The 21987-nt window shown below is 63.8% G+C and overlaps 5 protein-coding genes across 12 annotated transcripts in view; 4 read left to right on the forward strand and 1 right to left on the reverse strand.

The window, feature by feature from the left end:
• The window catches only part of BSN (bassoon presynaptic cytomatrix protein), an 86716-nt gene extending 84533 nt beyond the window's left edge, over positions 1-2183 (forward strand). The window contains exons 8-12 of one of the 2 annotated variants that reach the window (XM_086845103.1): positions 337-430; positions 562-702; positions 887-941; positions 1025-1122; positions 1599-2183. In XM_086845103.1, the coding sequence (XP_086701229.1) occupies positions 337-430; positions 562-702; positions 887-927 (276 nt within the window). In that variant the 3' untranslated portion in view covers positions 928-941; positions 1025-1122; positions 1599-2183. Of the gene's footprint in view, positions 1-336; positions 431-558; positions 703-886; positions 942-1024; positions 1123-1598 lie in introns of both variants that reach the window. The other variant, XM_086845102.1, reaches the window with a different exon arrangement.
• Positions 2184-4249: 2066 nt separating this feature from the next.
• On the forward strand, positions 4250-8997 carry LOC111935330 (acylamino-acid-releasing enzyme). Of its 2 annotated transcripts, none has more exons than XM_086845105.1 (22): positions 4250-4352; positions 4878-5007; positions 5109-5235; positions 5310-5403; positions 5489-5564; positions 5639-5802; positions 5875-6012; positions 6101-6192; positions 6298-6338; positions 6425-6546; positions 6709-6769; positions 6846-6943; positions 7020-7071; positions 7155-7243; positions 7481-7619; positions 7697-7780; positions 7854-7934; positions 8031-8119; positions 8223-8413; positions 8492-8594; positions 8668-8774; positions 8844-8997. In XM_086845105.1, the coding sequence occupies exons 1-22, from the start codon at positions 4341-4343 to the stop codon at positions 8947-8949; spliced, it is 2196 nt and encodes a 731-aa protein (XP_086701231.1). In that variant the 5' UTR covers positions 4250-4340; the 3' UTR covers positions 8950-8997. The 2 variants fall into 2 exon arrangements, with proteins under 2 accessions (XP_086701231.1, XP_086701230.1); XM_086845104.1 differs by having other exon boundaries at positions 4298-4352; positions 6298-6347.
• A 40-nt stretch (positions 8998-9037) lies between these two features.
• LOC111935331 (acylamino-acid-releasing enzyme) lies at positions 9038-13780 on the forward strand. Of its 2 annotated transcripts, none has more exons than XM_086845107.1 (22): positions 9038-9279; positions 9393-9501; positions 9582-9711; positions 9830-9911; positions 10015-10090; positions 10220-10362; positions 10559-10696; positions 10770-10861; positions 10954-10994; positions 11069-11190; positions 11367-11427; positions 11535-11629; positions 11713-11764; positions 11835-11923; positions 12110-12251; positions 12383-12460; positions 12533-12613; positions 12691-12779; positions 12866-13056; positions 13126-13228; positions 13300-13406; positions 13487-13780. In XM_086845107.1, the coding sequence occupies exons 1-22, from the start codon at positions 9091-9093 to the stop codon at positions 13623-13625; spliced, it is 2349 nt and encodes a 782-aa protein (XP_086701233.1). In that variant the 5' UTR covers positions 9038-9090; the 3' UTR covers positions 13626-13780. The 2 variants fall into 2 exon arrangements, with proteins under 2 accessions (XP_086701233.1, XP_086701234.1); XM_086845108.1 differs by having other exon boundaries at positions 9146-9279; positions 9372-9501.
• Positions 13770-18549, reverse strand: MST1 (macrophage stimulating 1). Of its 2 annotated transcripts, none has more exons than XM_086845110.1 (18): positions 18344-18549; positions 17790-17931; positions 17516-17628; positions 17271-17385; positions 16918-17054; positions 16726-16846; positions 16508-16626; positions 16248-16410; positions 16023-16153; positions 15838-15940; positions 15588-15724; positions 15431-15466; positions 15237-15348; positions 15090-15167; positions 14876-15022; positions 14688-14794; positions 14087-14226; positions 13770-14006 (listed from the first exon to the last, which is right to left on the reverse strand). In XM_086845110.1, exons 1-18 carry the CDS (start codon positions 18393-18395, stop codon positions 13845-13847), a joined length of 2115 nt encoding a protein of 704 aa, XP_086701236.1. In that variant the 5' UTR covers positions 18396-18549; the 3' UTR covers positions 13770-13844. The 2 variants fall into 2 exon arrangements, with proteins under 2 accessions (XP_086701236.1, XP_086701235.1); XM_086845109.1 differs by having other exon boundaries at positions 16248-16413; positions 18344-18544.
• A 53-nt stretch (positions 18550-18602) lies between these two features.
• The window catches only part of DAG1 (dystroglycan 1), a 49874-nt gene continuing 46489 nt past the window's right edge, over positions 18603-21987 (forward strand). Inside the window, exon 1 of one of the 4 annotated variants that reach the window (XM_086845113.1) lies at positions 18603-18755. The gene's annotated coding sequence lies outside the window, so the exon portion shown is untranslated. Of the gene's footprint in view, positions 18756-18966; positions 19101-19296; positions 19613-21987 lie in introns of those variants that run through there. The other 3 variants (XM_086845111.1, XM_086845112.1, XM_086845116.1) reach the window with 3 other exon arrangements.

Consider the following 21987-nt stretch of genomic DNA (forward strand, 5'->3'; position numbering starts at 1 on the left):
GGGCGTAACTGGCCAGGCTGCGTACGGAGCCCACAGCTCTGCCTGGAATCAGCACAGCTGGCTGTGCCCACGGGCTGGCAGGGGAAGGGAATGGAAGCCATGGAGTAAAGTGTATCCCACTCACACACCCATTACAGATACGCCTGGGTGCTGTGGAAGCTGCCATCCCCTCGAGGGGACCCAAGAGGGGACATCACTATGTCCTGATCCCATGCTGCCTCTTTTGGGGTTGTGGAGCAGTGTTTGGGGGTTTTGCTATCACCTCCCAGCCTGGGCCACCTCTGGCATATGCTCTACTGGGAGGGTGAGCCCTGAGAGCTGTTTTCCCCTTTCCAGACAAAAGCAGAGCCGACAGACACATCCAAACCTGCAGCAAAAGTGCCACAGCAGCCGGGGAGAGCGCCATCAGCACAGCCCCTGGGAGCAGCAGGTCAGTGAGCCCCAGTGGCACTGTGCCATCTGTCCTGCCTTGTGCCAGCTGCCTGGCACCCCAAAACTCAGCTGTGCTCCCCCAGCCAGGCCTGTCCCCTGCTAACAGTGGCTTTGTTTGTCCCCCAGCAGACAGCAAGGCCGGTCCAAGGGCGGCTGGGCCACGTGGTCCCGCGGGCATGGCCACGGGGCAGCCCAGCGGGGAAGGAGAGAGTGTCTTCTCCAAAATCCTGCCAGGGGGGGCAGCGGAACAAGCAGGCAAACTGACTGAAGGTGAGGGCTGCTCCCGGGATGGGGACAGGGCGGTGATGCTCTTCTGCACCGAGATGGAGTCAGGCACCTTGGGGATGGCTGGGTGCTGCCACCAGTGGGATGCAGTGCTCCCAGTTTGGGGCCATGGGAGGTGGGGGACCAGGGTCACTACTCCATATTGACACCTGTCCTGGCTTCCTCACAGCGGTGTCAGCTTTCGGCAAGAAGTTCACTTCGTTCTGGTGAGAGAACGGCACAAGGTGAGTGAAGCCAGCACCGGGCACTGTGCCGTGGGCTCTCCATGCCCCAGCAGTGCCTGATGCCCTCCTCCCTTCCACTGTAGGAGTTTGGGAAGCGAGTGGAGATTTGAGTCGTTGCAGTGGAAAAACCTATGAAGAAGCCAATGAATTCAGCACGCGGCGCCAGACTCTGAGTATAACGGTGAGTGTACAGGGCACACCTGCACACAAGTCCCCTCTGCCATTCCATCTCTCAGGTTCCAGCGGCACCACTATCCCCCAAGCACCTGCGAAGCCCTGCCTCGACACACTCCCAGCCCCCGGCTGGGAAAGACGTAGCACGGACCCATGCCCTTCGTGCTGGGCCATTCATCCCATCTTCATCCCCAGGTAGTGGCCCCAAGCCAAGGCGTGGAGGCTTGGCCTTGTTCCAAAGTCTCGGCAGCGCTGGTGCAGACCCTGTGTTTCCAGGGAAGGTTTGGGCGGTCCAGGCTCTGCTCCGGGAGCCTGTCCAAAGCGGGGGCGGGCGGAGGCGGCGGCAGCTGCTCCGCCGGCAGTGCCTCTTGGCTCTCTGGGGCCCTTTCGTTCGGGCCAGCGCTGCCGCTCGGCGGGATCCCTTCCGCGGGGAGGGGCTGCTCGGACTAACGCCTTTCTCTCTCTCTCTCTGTCTGTCGCAAGCTTTTGAAAGCAGGGCGATCCCTGGATGCTGGACCAAACGGCGGCCGAGCAGGGGCCCGGCGGACGCCCCGGGGCGGGTGCCCCCCACGCCTGGCGAGCAGCTCCGGCGCGGCACGCGGCGAGCCCCGGCAGCTGCCCCGAGGGGATGGGCCTGGTCCGGACCGTCGGGTCAGGCCCCGTAGGTGGGCTGCGGCCCTTTCTCAAGATTATACGCAGAGTTGCTCCCTCTGAACCCCAGCTCTGGCCTCTTCATAGGTTTTTCCCCCCCGCGAGCCGAGGGCTGGGCGCCGTGGGCGCCGCTCCCCCTTCCCGACCCCACCCGCCCCGCCGGGGCCGTCCCCGCGCCCCCTGCACTGCGGCCGCTCCCGGCCCCGCCGGGGAGCCCCGGAGCGCGTCAGCTAGGACCTAACACTGTTTCACTACCGAAATACGAGGCCATAGGACTCTGACAGGCGGCGCGACCGGCTGGGCGCGTGTCCCGAAGCCATTGGAAGCATTGAAAGGGCCGCGCTCGCCCTCGCCACGCAGCCAGCGCGCCTGCCGCCGGGCACCCCTTTTCTTTCAAGAACAGCCTTAATCATCCCACTTTGATTTCTGTGTATACCTCATCCGCACCGGGGGGTGGGGGGGGGGGGGCACGGGGCGTCGTCAGGGGGGGTCCTTTTTTTTTCTCGGTTTCTTTGGGTTCATTTTCTTTCGGTTTCGGGGTTTTATTTTTCTAAAGTTTATACCAAATCCTCTTCCCTCTTTGCTTTGTGCGATGAGTTAGCACACGGGCTGTCGTCTGTAGAAGCAATAGAGTGCAGGAGGCTACAAAAGAGCACAAATCCCGTGGAACAAGATCAGGAGAGCTTTGCCTCCGGCAGTATCCTTCCTTTTACTGTGCAATCCAAGTCCTTCTCAAGCCATTTTGCGGGGACGGCCGGCGCAGCGGCCGGCGGCCAAAGCCCACTCGCCCTGCCGGGAGGGGATTCCCAGGGGGGGAGGCAGCCCGAGGAGGGGGCTCGCCCGCGCCCCGCCGCCTCCCCGCGCTGGCAGCGCCCCGCCGACACCCCCGTGGCGGGGGGCAGCCGCCCGCTCACCCGCCTGATGTTCTATGCAACGAAATAACACGACTCCAGAACAAGACCTGTGAATAGCTAATCAGTTCAATGTCGCGCCTAAGGGTTCCATCGCAAAGCGTGCCGCCGAGCGACCCGAGAACTATTCTGTACCGACCACCCGTGCGTATGAATTCGTGGCATGTTCGACCCACGGAGGGCCACTTTGCCAAAGGGCAGCCCTAGCGCCCGTGACCGTCTGTCCCGTCGTAGAGCATGGCTTGCTACTTCTCTGCACGGTTCCACCCGCCTTTCAGTGCTTGCTGTTCTTTGCCTGGACTTTTCTTTTTTTCTTCTCCATCAGTCCATCGCTGTACTGAAAGCTCTTAGCAGATTTATGCACTTGTGATCGAGGACCCGGCTGCCGCGGGAAGCCCACGCTTTGTGGCAGATCCCTCGCCGGGAGCTCTGCCGGTGCCCAAGGCTGGGGCGGGCCGGGGGTCCCGGGGGCAGCCCCACGGAGGAGAGCCCCGGCCCCGCGCACAGCCGCCGCCTCCCCCGGCCGGTGACAAGTGCAGAGCCTGAGGGCGCCTCCCGCGGGCCGCCGGCCCCGCCACTCCTCGCGCTGTAAATACTTGTACAGTGTGTAAATCGCACGCGGGACCGAGACCCCCCCGCCCCGGGGCCAATGTCGCCGCCCGAGCACACCCGCCACCTTGCCTTCGTGCCTGCCAGGACCGGGGGCACGCAGCCCCGCGGCGGGCCGGGCCCCCAGCCCGAGTTGTGGCAATCTGCTGGACAGGGCGGGGGAACGGGGGGTTGCAAAGACCGAGGGCCGAGCGCGGCTGGGCGCCGTTTCCAGCGGTAAGTGCGATGCCGGGTGCGCTCCCTCTGAACATTGTGACGGTGTGCGTGTCTGCTGTGCTCTGTGCCACCCGTAGTGACCCCGTACCGTGCCGTACCGTGCCGTACCGTGCCGTACCACCCCCGCCGCTGTGTCGTGACTCCCTCCCAGAAGCTGCCCCCTCACCAGGTGTTTCTGTGGGAACAGAATAAAAAGGACTTGACACAAACCACAGACTGGCCCCGATTTTTGCCTGCTTGCAGCGTGGGGGGCGGGGGATCGAGACCCCTGTCATGGTGGGGGTGGCTGGAATGGGTCTAGTTGTCACCAAGCACTGCTGAGCTCTGCCACCCACGTCTGGGCTGCTGGGATAGGGGGTCCCTGTGGGCATCAAGGACCAGATCTCACCTGCAGGCCCAGGCTGCTGAGTCCGGAGGGCTCCCAAGTGCCCAATCCCCATTGGCGGAGCTGCTTTGGGCACCAGTGACTCAAACCAACCCCCCTGACCAGGCTGCTCAGTCCCACGGGCCTTCAGTGGCCTGATCTCCCCCGGGCCAGGCTGCTGGACTGGGGATTCCTGTGCCTCTCAAGGGCCCGATCCCCCCGGTCCTGCGCATGGAGCCCCTGTTCTGCAGCTACCTGGTGGGTAAACCACCCCGGGGCGATCCGGTGGCCCGGGACACGTCGGGGGCGCGGGGGACCCCGGTGCCTGTGGCTGCAGCGCCGCCCGCGCCCACCGGGGGGCGCCTCAAAGCGGGAGAGGGCCCGAGCGCCGCAGCCAATGGGAGGTGCCGCAGGCCGGAGGCCCCGCCCCATCCCGGAAGTACCGGAGCTGGCCCCACCCCCCGCCGCGAGGACATGGAGCCGCCGGTGAGGGGCTGGGGGGAGTGGCGTCAGAGCTCCGGGACCCCCCCGTCCTTCGGTCCCGCTGTCCCCTCCCTGTCCCCCCCTCGGGAGTCCCGCGCCGGCACCCCCCGACCCTGCTGATTATCTGTCTCGGCCGGGAGCTGCCCCGGTATCCTTCTAATCCCCCCATAGACCCCCATTGCTGCAGGACCCTCCTAGGCGCCCCTTGCACCCCAGGACCTGCACCCAGTATCCTGGTACCCACTGATACCCCAGCAACTGTCCCAGTACCCTCCAGATCCCTGCTACGGAGCCCTGTCTGCTCTCCAGTGCCCTCCTGGCACCCCAATACTGCCTCAGTGCTGCACTAATCCCTCTGCCCTCCTCCCCCCATGTACCCCAGCCCTTCAGCCGCAAGCGCTGCCCCCAGCACCCCCCAAAATCCCCGCTGTCTATACTGGTGCCCCTGTGTACCCTGTGCCCCATCACTCCCCGGTCCGTGTCCCCCACGCGTCCCCGCCCGTCCAGCCACCGCGGCGTGTCCCGCAGGTACAGCCACGTGCGGAGGAGCTGTCGGAGCTGTACCGAGAGCTGAGCCAGCACCCGGGACTCAGCGCCGCCTGCCTCGGCCCCGACCTCACCACGCAGTACGGGGGCAAGTACTGCAGCCTCTACACCGGTACGGGGATGGGGAGGACTGGGGTGGGGGCAGAGGGGTCTGGGGAGTCCCTGCCTGCCCAGTGGGGATGCAGCTGGTGTTCCTCACCCTGCTCCCTGCAGAGTGGTCGCAGCGGGACCTAGCAAGGGCTGAGAACATCAAGTTCTGCCGTCAATACCTCATCTTCCATGATGGAGCCTCCATTGTCTACTCAGCACCTGCTGGCACCTGCTCTGAGATCAAGGATGAGTAAGTCCCCAACAGGGGGTCCCTCGGGGTAGCGTAAGTGGGGGGCTGATAGGCACTCACCCACTCACCCACAGGCTGCTGAGCCGTGAGTCCCCCAGCGGGACACTGAAGGCTGTCCTGCGCAAGGTCCCTGGCAAGGAGAAGGAGAAGGAGAAGCAGTTCCTAGAGGTGAGATCTGGGGGAAAATGGATATTGACTGGGGCTTGGGGCTGGAACCACACTGTGTCTTGGGCCCTGGCATCTCTGCCCCCAGGTCTGGAATCAGAACCAGAAGGTGAAGAGCATTGACCTGACAGCACTGGACAAGCATGGCAGCGTCTACGATGATGGTGAGGGGCTGGGGGATGCCAGGGAATGTGGGGCTCCCTGGGACAGGGTGGCCAGTGCTGACCTGCCCCTGCAGACCAGTTTGGGTGCCTTGCCTGGTCTCACTCGGAGACCCACCTGCTCTATGTGGCGGAGAAGAAGCGTCCCAAGGCTGAGTCCTTCTTCCAGAGCAAAGCCCCTGAGCTGGGCACTTCTGATGAGGACATGGGGCACCCCAAGAAGGAGGATGCACCTGTCAAGGTGGGCTCTCCCCACCCTGGGTCAGCTGGGGGCTGGCTGTGTGGCTGTGCAGCTGATCAGGCTGTGCCACAGGGCGAGCAGTTCGTGTACCACGAGGACTGGGGGGAGACGCTGAGCACCCGCAGTGTGCCCGTCCTCTGTGTCCTGGACATCGAGGGCAACAGCATCTCAGTGCTGGAGGGCATCCCAGAGCATCTCTCTCCTGGCCAGGTCAGGATGGGGAGCTGCAGGGAACCAGAGGAGGGAGGTTTCAAGAGCCAGCAGCATTTTGAGCTGCTTATCTCCCCTCTCCCCACAGGCTTTCTGGTCGCCTGAGGACACTGGCGTGGTGTTTGTGGGCTGGTGGCACGATCCCTTCCGCCTGGGGCTGCGGCACTGCACGAACCGCCGGTGAGTCCCCACAGGGCACCCCACAGCCCAGCCCTGCTGGTAGGATCCTGCAGGGCACCCACCCACACAACCCAACCCCACTGTGACACCCCTCTGTGCTGGCAGGTCAGCACTCTTCTATGTGGACCTGACGGGCGGCAGATGTGGTAAGGGTGGTAAGGAGTGCATACCCTTATCCTTCCGGTGCCCTGGCTCCCCTGCAGCCCCTCACCATCCCCTCATGCCCATGCAGAGCAGCTATCTGAGGACACCAGGGCTGTGTGGTCACCACGACTCAGCCCTGATGGCTGCCGCATCGTCTACCTGGAGAACAATGTCCTGGGCCCCCACCAGCAGTGCAGCCGCCTCCGCATGGTAAGCAGCACTGGGGGGACACTGGCAGGCACCAGGGAGGTGCCAGGGTGCCCATGCTAGGGTGGGGCTGGCAGGAGGGCAGTGGTGCCCCCTCTTTGGGCTGCAGTGGGGGCAGTCAGGCTGAGACCCTGCAAAACTTGCCCTATGCCATGTCTCCTGCAGTATGACTGGTACACCAAACACACCAGCACGGTGCTGGAGACTGTGCCACGGCAAGCATGGGGTGAGTACAGCTCTGGGGGTGTTGGGGGGGCTCAGGGGGCTCAGGGGAATGCTTAGTGCCACCACTGTAATGACAGGTGCCTTCCCGGGAATCTACTGTGGCGCACTGCCAGGGATGTGTTGGGCGGCTGACAGCCGCAGGATCCTGCTGGACACAGCCCAGCGCAGCCAGCAGGTGAGGGGGTGGGGGGGACACAAGGAGGGGCCTGGCTGGGTCAGGGCTCTACTGGACTCTGCTCTCATGCCCCTAGGATGTGTTCGTGGTGGACACGGCAACAGGCACCACAACTTCACTGACAGCTGGTGAGTGATGGGCCAATGGGGCCATGCTGGTGCCAGGGGTGGGGAGAGGGTCACGCCTGCAGGTCTGACCCCCTCCTCCCCAGATTCCCCCAGAGGGAGTTGGTCTGTCCTCACCATCGACCGGGACCTCATGGTGGCCAGATTCTCCACCCCTAGCTGCCCCCCCGTGTTGGTAAAGTCATGTTCCCAGTGCCCACCAGACCCTTGGCACGGGCACTGACCCCTCTCCCCAGTGCCCACCAGACCCTTGGCATGGGCACTGACCCCTCTCCCCAGTGCCCACCAGACCCTTGGCATGGGCACTGACCCCTCTCCCCAGTGCCCACCAGACCCTTGGCACGGGCACTGACCCCTCTCCCCAGTGCCCACCAGACCCTTGGCGTGGGCACTGACCCCTCTCCCTGCACAGAAAGTGGCTGTCCTGCCCGCTGCTGGCCGTGAGGCACAGACAGAGTGGATCTGCCTGCAGGACACACCCCCCGTGCCTGGCATCAGCTGGGACATTCGCACCCTGCAGCCCCCACCAGAGCAGGAGCATGCCCAGTACAGTGAGTGCCCAGGGTGGGGTCAGGCTGTGTTCCACCATCCTCACTGCTCCCTGACACCCCCCTCCCTGCCTCCACAGGGGGCCTGGACTTTGATGCTATTCTGATGCGCCCAAGCGAGGGTCCTACTGCCCAGAAGCCCCCCTTGGTTGTGATGCCCCATGGTAAGAGCTTGTCCCCAGCCTGCTGTACCCCAGCCAGGCAGTGTCACCCTCATTTTGATTTTGCCATTTGCAGGGGGTCCTCACTCCGTCTTCACGGCCGGGTGGATGCTGTACCCGGCGGCGCTGTGCCGAGTGGGCTTTGCTGTGCTGCTGGGTGAGTGACACCAGGGCTCTGGGTGACACAGCACCCATGGAGGGGCTGGGATGGGGGCACAAAGGAGGAAGGGCTCTGATGCTGCTCCCCATGCAGTGAATTATCGCGGTTCGCTGGGCTTTGGCCAGGACAGCGTGGCCTCTCTGCCAGGCAACGTGGGCACACAGGATGTACATGATGTGCAGGTATGACCTGCAACACGGTCCCTGGGGCACCCTGTGCTCCTGCAGATGCCCTGAGTAGGGAAAATGGAGCTGCCTGCTCAGTGGGTGTTCCCCGTGGTGGCAGCTCTGCGTGGAGCGGGTGCTGCAGGAGGAGACGCTGGATGCCAGCCGGGTGGCACTGGTTGGCGGCTCACATGGGGGCTTCCTGGCATGCCACCTCATCGGGCAGTTCCCTGACACCTACCATGCCTGCGTGGTCCGCAACCCCGTGGTGAACATCGCCTCCATGGTGGCCACCACCGACATCCCGGACTGGTGAATACTGCTACCCCCAGCTTCCCAGGCTTCTTGCCATCCCAGCCACACATGTGCCCCCAACTCTCTTGCCTGCAGGTGCCTGACAGAGACAGGGCTGCCCTACAGACATGATGCCCTGCCAGACCCAGCCCAGTGGACAGAGATGCTGCACAAGTCACCCATACGCTATGTTGACCAGGTACGTCACTGTTCCCATCCCTGTCCCTGTCTCCAACAGCAGTGCCAGCGCTGAGGCTGTGCTGCTCCTGTAGGTCCGTGCACCCGTGCTGCTGATGCTGGGGGAGGACGACCGGCGTGTGCCCCCTAAGCAGGGTCTGGAGTATTACCGTGCCCTCAAGGCCCGGGGGGTGCCCACACGGTGAGTGGGGTGCTGGGGGCTTGAGCTGTGAGGGTGCAGACACAGCACTAATCCCTGTTTCCCCTCCAGGCTGCTCTGGTACCCAGGGAACAACCACGCTCTGGCTGGCGTTGAAGCCGAAGCTGATGGCTTCATGAACATAGCGCTGTGGCTGCTCAAGCACCTGCAGTGCTAAGGATGCTGACCCCTGCCACTGATCCCCAATAAACGATGTAGTTCAGCACCCCAGTGTCTCTAGTGATAGTGCTGGTACCGGTGTCATCTCCACTCCTGGTGCCCCAGGAGCTGGTGGCTGCCGGACCTTTCACCTGCGCGGATGTGCGGGGCCATGGGAAGGGTGACCCCTGCCAGGCCATGCGGGCGGCGGGGAGCGGCTGCAGGGCTGGCACCGGCCGGGGCGCTGGCGCCGGGCCGCTCCCGCCTGCTTTGGCAGGCGTCCCACTGCGGGCGGCAGGAGCCGGCAGAGAACAGCCCCATGGCCACGGGGAACGAGAAGGGTGTGGAGGTGGGAAAGGGTGCTCAGGGGAACTGTGTGGGTGGGCACAACCCCGTTTCGGGAGGTGGGCACAGGCAGAGGGGGAGCTTACCCCCGTCCAGCATGCCCCTTCTGTCATCCAGGCGGCCCACGGCCCCGCCGCCTGCTACCGGGAGCTGAGCCGGTTCCCTGCCGTCACCCGTGCCGCCCTCAGGGCCGCGGCTGAAGGCCAGACCTTCCTGCTCTACACCGGTGAGTGGCGGGCTCGGCCACCCCCGCGCCTTGGGCCCGCGGGACCCGTGCGAGCGGGCGCTGACGGTGCCGTCCCTCAGAGTGCAGCCGCCCCGACCTGGCCCGCCGGCGGCTGCTGCGCTTCGGCCGCCACTACAGCCTGCGGCGCACAGCCGGCCCCGAGGGCCTCGCCGTCAGCCGGACCGCGCTCAGCGCCGGGATCCACAACCAGTACGGCACGGGCGGGCCCCGGGATGGCACGCCGTGCCTGTGGCGTTCCCGGTGCCCACAGCGGGGCCGGTGCCCACAGCGCTTGGCCCACCGCAGCTTCCGTCCCTCCCGCCCTCAGGCTCCTCAGCCAGGACTCGCCCACGGGGCAGCGCCGCGCCGTGCTCGAGCGCTGCCCGCGGCAGGGCCACGAGCTGCTGCAGGTAACGCGGCTGTCCCGGTCACTCACCGGCGTGGCTGGAGTGCCACTGCAGGGTGGTGGGCACCGTGTACACGGTGTGCCGGCGCTGACGCCCGTCCCCCCAGGTGTGGGACAGCGGGGGATGCAGCCACAGCGTGGATCTCACGGCGCTGGGGAAGCATGGGGACGTCTACACGGAGGGTAGGCCCCTTCCCAATGGTCCCCACCCACAGCAGCGGTGAGGTTGGCATGGCCAGCATCCCTGGTGGCTACCTGATGCCCAGCTGTGCCTGTGCCAGGCTGGGCTTTGGCACCCTCCTGCCATGCCAGGGCCCTTTGCCTGCCTGTCCTGGTCACACTCGGAGACACGGCTCCTCTATGTGGCTGAGAAGAGCCGACCCGAACGACAGCCCCCCTGCCCCTGGGATGTGCCAGGAGCAGCCTGGCCAGCAGCAGAGGATGAGGATGAGGAGGTAGGTGCCCCATGAGTTGTTCAGTGCACCCCCAAGCATGCCATGCAGGCTATGAACACGGCACATGCCCCTTAGGCATGCACCCCCTGAACGTGCTGTGCACCCCGTGAGTGTGCCATACATCCCATGAGTGTGTCATGGACAGAGCTCCATGCCTGGGGTGGCCAACCTTGGGGCTGATGGGTCTGTGCCACAGGGTAAGCAGTTTGTGTACCACGAGGACTGGGGGGAGGCCCTGAGCACACGCAGCATGCCAGTCCTCTGTGTCCTGGACCTGGAGGGCCTCAGCCTGTCAGTACTGGAGGGAGTCCCGGAGCATCTCTCCCCTGGCCAGGTCAGGATGGGGTGCAGGGAGCACCCAAGGGGATCCAGCCTGGAGCCATGGGATGAGCCTGACTGTCACACAGGCCCTGTGGTCCCCGGATGACCATGGTGTGGTGTTTGTGGGATGGTGGCACAAGCCCTTCCGCCTGGGGCTGAGCGCCTGCTCCAACAGGAGGTGGGTACCAGACAGCAACCCAGCACCATGCCAGGATTGCCATGCAGTATCAGCACAGTGGGGGTCCAACCTGACCCACTCTTTCCTCCCAGGTCAGGGATTTTCCACTTGGACCTGGCCAGCGGATGCTGCGGTGAGTGCTGGGGCTCTGGAGGGTGCCTTGGGGGTCCCTGGGAGTCCCTGGGATGCTGACCCCTGTGCCCACAGAGCTGCTGTCAGCAGAGAATTGTTCTGTCTGCTCCCCTCGGCTGAGCCCTGATGGCCAGCGCTTGCTCTACCTGGAGGGGGTTGTGGGGGGGGCCCACCGGCAGTGTCTGCGCCTGCGCATGGTGAGTTGGGCCTCATGGGCACCAGGCACGGCTGGTCCACCTTGTGCTGCCAGCACAGTGGCCAGCCCAGGTGTCACAGCCTCTCGTGGTGCCTGGTTGGGGTGGGGTTGTCCCCAAGCCTCCCTGCCTCAGTTTCCCCTGGCATAGTTCCATCCCTGAGCACTGGCTCTCCCCAGCTCACCTGGCAGACAAGGCAGACAGTGACAGTGCTTGATGTGGTGCAGGAGCCCACAGAGGGTGAGCAAGGCATGGGCGCAGCTGGGTTCTAATGGGGGGCTGGCACCACCCCCTGCCAGGTGCCCATTGCCCTGGCTCACTAGCCCAGTGCTCTGCCCCACTTGCAGCCTTTGCTGGGCTCTACACAGAGGTGCTGCCACCACAGTGCTGGGCAGCTGACAGCCGGCGAGCCGTGCTGGGCACCCCTCAGCGGAGCCGCACGGTGAGTCCTGGCGATGGCAGGGCCAGGGATGTGAGCCACACACCCCATGGTGACACCACTGCCTGTGGTCTGCTCCCTCACAGGACCTGCTGCTCGTCGATACGGAGGCATCCACTGTCACCAACCTGACAGCAGGTACATGGCACCGGCCACCCATGGTGCTCTAGTGAACAGTTGTGACCACCAACATGTGTTCTGTCCCCAGGGTCACCTGAAGGGTGCTGGGAGCTTCTCACTCTCCAGTGGGACCTGCTGGTGGCCACCTGCTCAGCCCCCCACCACCCCCCCAGCCTGGTGAGCAGTGCCCTGGCACCGTGTGGTGCAGTGGGATATGGTACAGCAATGTGCAGCCAGACACAGCACAGTGTGGCACACACGCCATGGTGTGGTGTGGCACGGGCAGATCAAATATGACACAGCCTTGGCATGGCAAAATCTTGTCATGGCACAGCCCCAGTGTCATCCATTGACTGTGCACAGGTGGTGGCTGTACTGCCGCCAGCAGGCCAGGAGTTGCCCCTTGGCTGGGTATCAGTGGAGGACACCCCAACAGTGCCTGGTATCACCTGGAAGACTCTGACGGTCCAGCCACCCTGCAATGGGCAGGGCCCTGCTGCACAGAGTGAGCCCCTGGGGGCCCCTGCTGCACCTTGGTGCTGCCTGGGTGCCAGGGACCCTTGGGAGCGGGGTGTGGGCAGGATGTTAGGTGCCCAGGGTGGCAGCTGCTGAGTGGGACCCCTTCCTCTGGTGCAGACACCCAGGCTTTTGAGGCCCTGCTGCTGAGCCCCTCAGATGGCATACCACCGTACCCACTCGTTGTGTGCCCCCATGGTGAGTGAGGGGAGAGTGGGAACACCCTGGCAGTGCTGGTGGCACTCCAGGTGATGCCCATGCCGGCCCCAGGTGGTCCCCACGCTGTCTTTGATGCCCGCTGGCGTCCGAGCATGGCTGCACTGTGCCAGCTGGGCTTCGCCGTGCTCCTGGGTGAGTGCTGGGGAGCTCGGGGACATGTGGCCCTGTGTCCCAGTGGAGGCATGGCACCCACAGCCCTGTCTCCTCAGTGAACTACCGTGGCTCCCTGGGCTTCGGGCAGGCCAGCATCAGCTCCCTGCTTTCCCGTGTGGGTGAGCAGGATGTGGCAGACACCCAGGTGAGGTGTGCTGGGGGTGCTTGGGGGGATGCTGCTGGGAGGATGCTGCTGTTTGGGTGCCAATGGTGGGTGCCCCACGGGTGCAGCTGGCAGTGGAGCAGGCGCTGCACAGAGAGCCCCTGGACCCGCACCGCCTGGCCCTGCTGGCTGGATCCCACGGAGCCTTCATCGCCCTCCACCTCCTCGCCCGTGAGCCCAAGCGTTACCAAGCCTGTGCCCTGCGCAGCCCCGTCTCCAACCTGCCCGCACTGCTGGGCACCTCTGACATCCCTGACTGGTGAGTGCCACCCCCCATCCTGTGCCATGCCATGTCCCTGTGACACCTACCGGTGTCTCTGTGCCGCAGGCGCTACACCTCCCTGGGGCTGCCCTACTCCTTTGAGCGGGTGCCATGTGCTGAGGAGGTGGCCACCATGCTACTGCGCTCGCCCATCGCCCAGGCAGCCCAGGTAAGGCAGGGTCAGGATGGGTGTGGGGTGCCCATTGTGGGGTGTCACACCCACAGAGGGCACTGCTGCAGGTGCAGACACCTGTGTTGCTGTGCGTGGGCGCCCGGGACCGGCGCGTCAGCCCCACGCAGGCACTGGAGCTGTACCGGGTGCTGCGGGCCAGGGGTGTGCCAGCACGGTGAGTGGGGTGCTGGTGGGAGCAGGGAGGGAGCTCTGGGGTGTTGGATGAGCATCTTCCCATCCTGTCCCTCCCCACAGGCTGCTGTGGTACCCAGAGGGTGGCCATGCACTGGCTGGTGTGGAGACGGAGGCTGATGTCTTCAAGAACTCTGCCCACTGGTTCCTCCAGCACCTGGGGCAGCCCAGGCGGGATGGGGCAGGCTGGCACAGCCCCTAATGCCCACAGTGGTCCTGGGCTATGCCAGCCTCTGGGTGGCTGCTGGCCCTGGGGACCACACCAGAACCAGAGGCAGATGGAGTGAGTGTAGCCGGGGGCAGGGATGTGTGTTGGAGTTTGGTGTTAAATAAATGTGAGACCCTGTGCAGTGCCGACCCCTGTGGCCAAGGCTGTGCCTTTATTGTGCAGTGGTGGCTGTGGCAGGCTGGGAATGCCAGCTCAACCCATCTTCATCACCTTGTCGATCCAGTCAACATAGAGGGAAACACGGATGAAGAGGGCAGGCTGATCAGTGCGGGCACACACACGGGAGGGGGTGATCACCCCCTCCAGCACCCAGCAGTCAGCGGTGAGACAAGCCAGAGGTCCACCATAATCACCCTGTGGCATGAAGAGAGCGGTGTCACTCTGGTGCCAGCACCTGCCACCTCCCTGGGGCAGATGTCCCCAGCCCAGCTCACCTCACAGGCACCCACGCCGGCACGCAGCGGGGCAGTGCACAGCTCGCTCTCCTTCAGGCGCCCACGCAGAGCCCTGTTGCATTCGCTGTGGGCCAGCACTGGCAGCTGCGCCACGTTCAGCACACTGCCGTCTGCTGTGCCTGTGGGCCAAGAGCATGGAGCAGCGGGCATGGGATACAGCACTGGGCATGCAGGGATGCAGAGGAATGGCACAGGCAGGGGATGCTGTGGGCAGGGAAGGGCACGGGCAGGAGGATGCCATGGCAGGGGGATGTGGAAGGGAGATGTTGTGGAAGAGGGATGCCATGGACAGGGTGATGCCAGGGGCAAGGGATGCTGTAGACGGGGGGATGGAATGGGCAGGGGCAAGGGATGTTCTAAGCAGGGGGATGGAATGGGCAGGAAAGCACCATGGAAGTGAGCAGGGGAATGCCAGGGACCTGGGAGTTGCTGCAGGCAGGGGATACTTCAAGTGAGGGATGCTGTGGGCAGGGAGATGCCATAGACATGGGGATGCTGTGGGCAGAGGGGATTGAATGGCATTGGCAAGGGGCTGTATTGAACAGGGAATCCTCCAGCAGGGGCTGCCCGTGGCAGGTACCTCTGGTTTCCCCCCAGCCAGCGATCTCACAGACAGTGCCCGCAGGCACAACGTAGCGCTCGGGGGGCAGGCAGATCAGGGCCACACGCCTGGTCAGAGTAGCTGGCCTGTGACAAGAGGGGCAGTGGGACATGGTGCCAGCCTGGCCAGCAGTGGAGCATGGCAGAGGCCAAGGCATGGCCACTCACCTTGCCAGCTTCAGCATCACCAGCTGGGACTCGGAGGGGCCACAGACGATCCGCACGATGGGGATGGTCTGTTGGTCAGGGTCCCCAGGGCCAGGGTCCTTGAAGAGAGTCCCCAGCTGCACCTCATAGCCCGTCAGGTCGGCATTGCTGTGGAATATGAGGGACATGAGGGCACAGGGGGACCCACCACCCCACACCCCAGCCCCAGCCTTACCAGGAGGAAAAGCACTGGCGAGTGCTGATCACCCACTGCTCCTTCACCAGGGATCCGCCGCAAAAGTGCACACCCTCCCTGCGGGGACAGGGGGTGAGCTCTGGGGGGACTCTGAGTACACGGCACTGCATGCGGACTCCCACTCACCGGTTGCGGATGCTGACAGTCCAGGGTGAATTGCCGGGCTGGCCACCAACGATGCGCCCCTTCTGCTGCAGCCTCTCGTCCCGCTGGCCACACTGCTCAAATGTCACTGCATCTGTGGGCAGGGTTGGCATCAGCCGGGCCTGTACCACCAGCACCCACCCCAGGGTGCCCACCCAGGACCTGGGGGCCCCCACCTGCATTCTCCATGATGGGGGGCACCGTGCTGCCAGCTGCAGAGAGAAAACATAGGGTGGCACTGGCACATGATCCAGCCACCCTGAGGGGACCAAAACTACCCTGTGTGTGGCTAAGGTCCCCTCTAGCTCTGCAGGGATGTGGGTAGGGGCTCACAACAGGGCTTGATGGCACAATAGTCAAAGGGGGTGCGGGGGTCCATGGTGTAGCACCAGGGGCCATGGCTGTCATTATCAGGGTTGCGGCAGTAATTCTCCTCCAGGTGCGCCTCAGGGTGTGTGGCAGGCGAGATCCTGCCAGGAGGCAGTCACCATCACTGTCACCATCCCCATCTTCACCTCCATCCCCACCTCAACTTCAATCCCATCCCCATCCCAGTACCCACCACCCCTCCTTGCACACTCACTGGGGCACGTGGGGTGTCTGGGCAGCCCAGGGCTGGCAGGTGATTCCCTTGCGTGTCTTGCTGACGTGGCCGTGGTAGTTCTTGCCGTGGCCGTGGTAGCACTCTGGGGACAGGCAGGGAGGGCTGGCATCCCTCACAGGGGCACCGGGGTGGGCACCCAGGGACAAGTGCCTGGGGTGACTCACCTTGGGCATCCTGCTCATCAGGGCAGCGGCGGATGTGGAAGCAGAAGGCGATGCGGACAGTGGGGCGGGAAGTGAAGCACCACGGTGCCTCTGATCCATCGGGGTTGCGGCAGTAGTTCTCCTGCAGGTCCCTGCAGGAGGGGCCGCACGGTTGTCCCCCCTCAATCCCACACTCATGGGTGCTGCCCACCACCACCCTCCTGGGGTGCACAGCCATCCCCTTACTTGCATGAGTACTTGTTGGGCACGAAGTGGTGCTTATGGGGCACCTGGGAGTCCCAGCGCTGGCAGGGGATCCCCGACACGGTAACATTCACACGGCCACGGTAGCCTTCCCCCTTGCCCCTGAAGCATCCATTGGTGACATTGACAGGCCGTGGGCGTTTTTCTGCTTGTGTGGCCAGAGAGAGGGGCAGAGTAGCAGGGTCAGGGGTAGCACCCAGGACTCTCAGGCCCAGCTGTGCATCATGCTGGTGGGGACCTACTGCAGATGCGGATGTGGCAATATTCACGCTCCCGCCTGGGATCAGTGGTGTAGCACCAAGGCCGCTCAGAGCTGTCAGGGTTGCGGCAGTAGTTGTCATCTAGCCCCTTGTCAGGGTACCTGGGCCAGAGACAGGGAGCAGCAGTTGAGATGGCACCATCACCCCAGCACCGGGCACTCAACCAGGGCATTGCACTGCTGGGGGCTCGGGGTTAATACTTGTTGGGGTGGTAGGGGTGCTTGTGTGGGTGCTGCAGGTCCCAGCGCTGGCACTCTGTCCCTGATTCGGTGTGGTCCACAGTGCCACGGTAGTCCTCCCCATTGCAGGTCATGCAGACAGCTGCCAACAACTGCAGGGCTCAGTGTGGGGGGAACATACAGCACAGGGTGGCCCTGGGACATGGCACTCACCATCCTCACACTTCTTTATGCCACAGCTCTGGTGTCGGACATTGGGATCAACAGTGTAGCACCATGGGCCCCGCTTGTCCCGGTCAGGGTTTCGGCAGTAATTCTCCTCCAGCCCATTGCGAGGGGATGGCAGAAACCTGCTGGCAGTAGAGTGGGTAGGAGAGCTGCCAAGAATCATTTGCTCTGGAATGGGTGCAGCCAGGATGATGCGCTACCCCTGGCAGTGCCATTGTGCCCAAGCTGTCCCCATTGCTCCTGTGCTATCCCACGCTGTTCCCACCTCATTCCCCATTCCCCATTGCCCCATGCTGCCCAGGGTAGGTGCCACAGGACAGCCAGGGACACGGGGGCACCTGTGGTCATGCGGTGTCGTGGCTTGCCAATGCTGGCAGCGCAGCCCCTTCTCCGTTGTGGCCCGTGTGCCGCGGTAGCTGGAGCCGTCACCCACGATGCAGTCCCGCAGGTAGTCTGAGCAGAGCCAAGCACCTCTTCAGAGCCCCAGGGCCAGGTCAGGGCACATGGGCAATGAGGAGTCCTGTGCCAGGTGGCCCGTGCCCTGTCTGTGGTGTCCCCATACCCACGCATGGCACCAGCCCACCTTTCTTCTGGTACAGGTCATAGCGGATGTTTTTCTGCAGCTGGATGCGGGGTGAGTGCTGGGTCCAAGGCAGCAGCTGGCACAACTGGCTCTGCTGGTCATGGTGGAAAGCACTGGAAGGCACAGCAGGAGTCTGGCATGGCACCGTGTGAGGCCAGGGCTCACAGGACCTGGGTCACACATGTGAGCACCCAGTATCCAAGTGCAGAGAGTGACCCAGTGTTGTGGCCCCTGCACTCCCACCTGCCCCGCGGTGGCACTGTGTCCTGCTCACCGGCAAGCCAGGCTGGTGGCACAGCGCTGGGCACACTGCTCCGCAGTGCCCTGCTCCGGCAGCGGTGGCGGTGGGTCCACGGGCACCGCCAGCAGCTCGGTGGCTCGCAGGCGCTGGAAGTCATTGAGGGGTGAGCGGTGGCCTGGGGAGTGTGGCAGGAGCTCAGCGTTCCCATGGAACCACAGCATGAGCACTGGGGCACTTCAGATCCCTGACCCATGGATCAGGATATCCCTGACCCACAGAGCATGGGATCTGTGTTCCACAGAGCATGGGACCCGTGTCCCAAGAAGGAGGGGAACTCTGTCCCATGGAGTATGGGGTCCACGTAATATGGAGCAAGGGATCCCTGTCCTATGTCCTGATGCATGTGCCGTGGAGCAGGAGGGTCCCTGCCCAACATCACCCTCTGCAGTTCCCAGCTTCCGGCTGCCCCCCCTTCGCCGTGGGACAGGGCATGGCCGGCAGGCTCCCGGCCCGGCCGCTGGCCCGGCCGCTGGCCCCGCACTGCCCCGCGCCCTACAGCCCCCAGGCGACCCAGCCTAGGGCCCTACCTGAGCCCAGAGCCGCGGCCAGGGCGAGCAGGACCCCCAGCACGGGCTGCATGGCGGCGGCCCCGCGTCCCCGGGCCGCTGGAGCTCCGGGACGGCCCCGAGCAAATATTTGCGGTCGGGCGCGGGGCCAGGCAGGGCCGGGGTCACCCCGCTGCGGGCACGCGTGGGCCGGGGCGGGGCCAGGCCCGGGGGCGGGGCGTAGGCGGCGGGGCGGGGCCTGGCGCGGCGGGGCGGGGCCAGGCGGGTCCGGGGTCACCCCGGGGCGGGCACGTGCGGGGCGGGGCCTGAGCGGCGGGGCGGGTTCTGGCGGGGCCGGGGTCACCCCGCGGCGGGTGCTCGAGGGACGTGGGTCGGGCCTGCGCACAGGGGGCGGGCCTGGAGCAGCAGGGATGGGTCCTGCGCCAGTGAGGAGGTGCCTCGGGGCGGGGTGGGGCTCTGAGGGCGGGGCAGGGGCGGGGCAGTGCGGCGGGCCCCACGGGAGTGGGCGGGACTACGGGGCGGGGCTCTGGGGAGGGGCGTGGCCACACCGCGCGGCTGGGCCGGGCGGGGCGGAGCGCGGAAGGGCGTGGCCAGCGCTGTCGCCGGGCGCCGATTGGCCGCGGAGCGCTCGTGCCGCCGGTTGCCAGGCGCCCCGCGCGCGCGCGCGAGCCCCGCCCCCGGGTACGTGCCCGCGCGGGGTCGCGCTCGCGCCGCGCCGCCCGCTCGGTGCGTCGGGGCCGCGGAGCCGGCGGGAGCGGGGCCGGGCCCGGCGTGCACGGTGAGAGCGGGGTCGGGGGAACCGCGACCGGCCGGAGCGCGGCTGCGGCGGCACCTGCCAGGCCGCCCTGCCCTTGGCGGCGGGGAGCGGGGCTGGCGGCGACGGCGCGGCCTGGGCAGAGGGGGCGGCGGGCCCGGGCCTGGCGGAGAGCGGGCGGCGGGGTGGCTTTCCCGGCGCGGCGCCGCCTCAGCTCGGCGCGGCCTACGGGGCCGGCCCGGTGCCGCCTTCCCGCCGGGCCGCGCTCCCTCCGCGCCGCTTTCCCGCCGCCGCCCTCGGCCCTGGGTGGGCGCCGCGCCCGAGAGTGCTCGGTGGGGCCGGGCGGGAGGCGGAGCGGGCCCGGGGCTTCAAGCGGCAGGGCCGGTCCGAGCTGTACCGGGTGAGCCTCGGGGCTCTGCCGGGAGCGGCCGAGGTGCTGTCGGTGGTGGCAGCCGGCTCTGCTTGTGACAAAACCCGTGTGGGCGTCCCGGGCTCTCCCCGCTCACCGGGACCGGCCCGGCGCCGTGGGAGCGCAGGTGAGTGTCCGGGTAGCTGGCGGAGTTGTGGGTTCTTCAGGGACAGGCGGCTCTCTCAGGCAGAGTGCCCGGGCAGTTCCTCGGCTCTGCCCCTGTGGGACTCCGTGGGCCCCGCCACTTCCCAGGGCTGACCTTGGCTCCGGGCACTGGGAGCGTGACTAACAGCAGAGGCTGTTCTGGGAGGGACAGACCTACAGGCAAACTTTATCTTTAGTCCCCAGTGCAGGTGACTGAAGGCAACTTAGTGGTTCTACCACCCTAAAAGGTGTAAATGCTGCATATTCCTTGTGGCCTCCCTGGTTTCTTGGAAGCAACAGGCTACAAAGTGGCTCACCCAAGTTTCCAATGCCCATCAAGTCAACAGGCCTGGATTCACTGAGTTTTGACACAGGTTCGAAGTTGGCAAATGTGTGTTTTTGGAGTGGAACTAGGTCCTGCTGCCCAGGGGGGATGGTCTGGGCAGGGGGATGTGGGACCTGGCTGTAGAGTGAGTATGTGATCACTCCCTGCGGTGGCATATCTCCCTTGGTCCTGGAGCTTTGGGCTCCTAGGCTTGGGAAAACAGCTGTCCAAAATGAGATTAAAATCTTTTTGTGTTAAAAAAACTAAGAACTTGCTTATTTTCTCTTAGCACTTCCAGGCAGGAGCTTCTTTCTACCACCCATTGCTGTTACATGGTAAACTAATAATGCCCCTTGCCTTTCAAGTACTGTTCTTAACAAAACTTGCTATTTAACTTTCCAAATGGAATGCTGTCTCGTCCCACCTTTAGCTTTACAAATTCCTTTCCTCACGTTAGGAGTTTCTAATTCTTGGGTTTCTTCACACAGGCTCTGCTGCTATGCTGAGCATCCTAAATCACTTATTCATTCGTCCCGATGCTTGTCATTGCACTCTTCTATCCTAAATATAGGGTAGTATGCCAACAGAAGGAGCTTGAGAGCAAGCTGAAGTGCTGGGAACACCACTGTTTACTCAGAGGAGTAATCAGCAAAGCCTGGCTGATTCCAGGTCACGCCGACTCCTTGCTGCAGGAGTTCAGGCTCACTTCTTTGGGAGCTGGCACAAATGCTCCAATAACTGGGCGATGTTGCTGACAGCACCTGCTGGCTTAGACATACCCATTTCTTTAAGTATTGTGTAAATAGAGTAGTAAATTGTGCTTAATTGTTGGCATCAGACCTGGGGAATCAGTAAGAGTTATGGGGCTGATAGCAGTGAAGGTGTTCTGCTCTCACTGTGTACCAGTTAAGTTTTGTATGTATGGGATTTGTTGACCCCAAGCACTTTTCTGCTTTTAGAAATGCTGGTCATTGGTAACTTACCCACTCTGTTCTCCTCATCTCCCAGGGCAGGGAGTGCTGAGCCCGGCTGCTCTCGGAAACGAAGGAGGATGTGTAGAGTGGGACCCTTTGCCAGCTTCAGCCGCGAAGCTCCTGGTCAGAGCTGGCCCACCGCTCTGGCCGTGACTTGTCCTGAACGGGCAGCTGCTCTGGAGGAATTCTGGTCTCTCTCTCCTGGTCAGAGCCATGCTCTGACAGCGGGGGGATAGTGTCAAAGTGCTGTGTCCTGGCAGACAGGCCTGAGAGGTGCTTTGGGGCTCTGCACTCAGGGGCTCTGCTGGGGACTGAGGGAGAAGAGAACTGTGTGGTTGCAGCAGCTAGATCCTGGGAGAGTTTTCTTGCTATAGTATCTGCAGCACAGCTGTGAGGTGCAGTGTGTTGTCAGCCTAGCAGAGAAGGTGTGATGGTTCTGCCCTGGCAGGAGTGGTGTTGCTCACCAGTAGGAATGGTGTCTCCTTGCCTTTTCTGTGTTCCTTGGAGAGATAATGAGACAAATTAGTCTGGAGAGATAGCAGGGTGCTGTGGGTGCTGTGCCAGCCTGGGGAGGAACTCCAGCTGATGGAGTAAAAGTCTGCCTCATTCTGTGAGTAACAGCTATCTGAAAAGTTTTGTGGGGATGATTTTGGGTGGCTTGTGCCTTTACTCCTGTTAGCTGAGGGATAGTACTGAGGAGTTAAGTCTAGTGATGATTAATTTGAGTGAGGAAAATGCAAACGCTGAATTCTTCTTAGGCAAACAGGGGTCATGTAAATAAATGCCTCTGGCATTCTTTGTGGTGCTTGCAGACTGTCTACCAATTACTTCTGGTCTCTTGCTGAATCAGTGGGAGGCTGTTGCTCCTTGAGCTCCGAGTACTTTGGCGGTGATTTGGGTGAAATACAAATAAACACAGTTGGATTGACCTAGTGTATCTGAGCTCTTGGTATGCTGAAAATGTTTGTTCTTAGGATGTTTGTGCAGTCTGAGAGCTCTGTACCTTAAACCCAATTTGCAAAGGACTGTGACCATGTTTAAGCTGTGAAAAATAAAATA

This window comes from Cyanistes caeruleus, chromosome 11 (genome assembly GCF_971803275.1).
Source record: "Cyanistes caeruleus chromosome 11, bCyaCae1.hap1.1, whole genome shotgun sequence".
Lineage (NCBI taxonomy): Eukaryota > Metazoa > Chordata > Aves > Passeriformes > Paridae > Cyanistes > Cyanistes caeruleus.

What these genes read in the sequence shown, in the direction of transcription:
- LOC111935330 (XM_086845104.1), top strand. An exon ending in CGGCAGATGTGGTAAGGGTG is followed by an intron (nt 6,348 to 6,424) that starts GTAAGGAGTGCA and finishes ATGCCCATGCAG; the next exon opens with AGCAGCTATCTGAGGACACC. An exon ending in TGTGCCACGGCAAGCATGGG is followed by an intron (nt 6,770 to 6,845) that starts GTGAGTACAGCT and finishes CTGTAATGACAG; the next exon opens with GTGCCTTCCCGGGAATCTAC.
- LOC111935331 (XM_086845107.1), top strand. Translation starts at nt 9,091, where the DNA reads ATGTGCGGGGCCATGGGAAGGGTGACCCCTGCCAGGCCATGCGGGCGG. An exon ending in GGTGCAGGAGCCCACAGAGG is followed by an intron (nt 11,428 to 11,534) that starts GTGAGCAAGGCA and finishes CCCCACTTGCAG; the next exon opens with CCTTTGCTGGGCTCTACACA. An exon ending in CCCACCACCCCCCCAGCCTG is followed by an intron (nt 11,924 to 12,109) that starts GTGAGCAGTGCC and finishes GACTGTGCACAG; the next exon opens with GTGGTGGCTGTACTGCCGCC.
- MST1 (XM_086845109.1), bottom strand. Translation starts at nt 18,395, where the DNA reads ATGCAGCCCGTGCTGGGGGTCCTGCTCGCCCTGGCCGCGGCTCTGGGC. An exon ending in GCCACCAGCCTGGCTTGCCG is followed by an intron (nt 17,629 to 17,789) that starts GTGAGCAGGACA and finishes TGTGCCTTCCAG; the next exon opens with TGCTTTCCACCATGACCAGC. An exon ending in CGCCAGTGCTTTTCCTCCTG is followed by an intron (nt 15,023 to 15,089) that starts GTAAGGCTGGGG and finishes CATATTCCACAG; the next exon opens with CAATGCCGACCTGACGGGCT.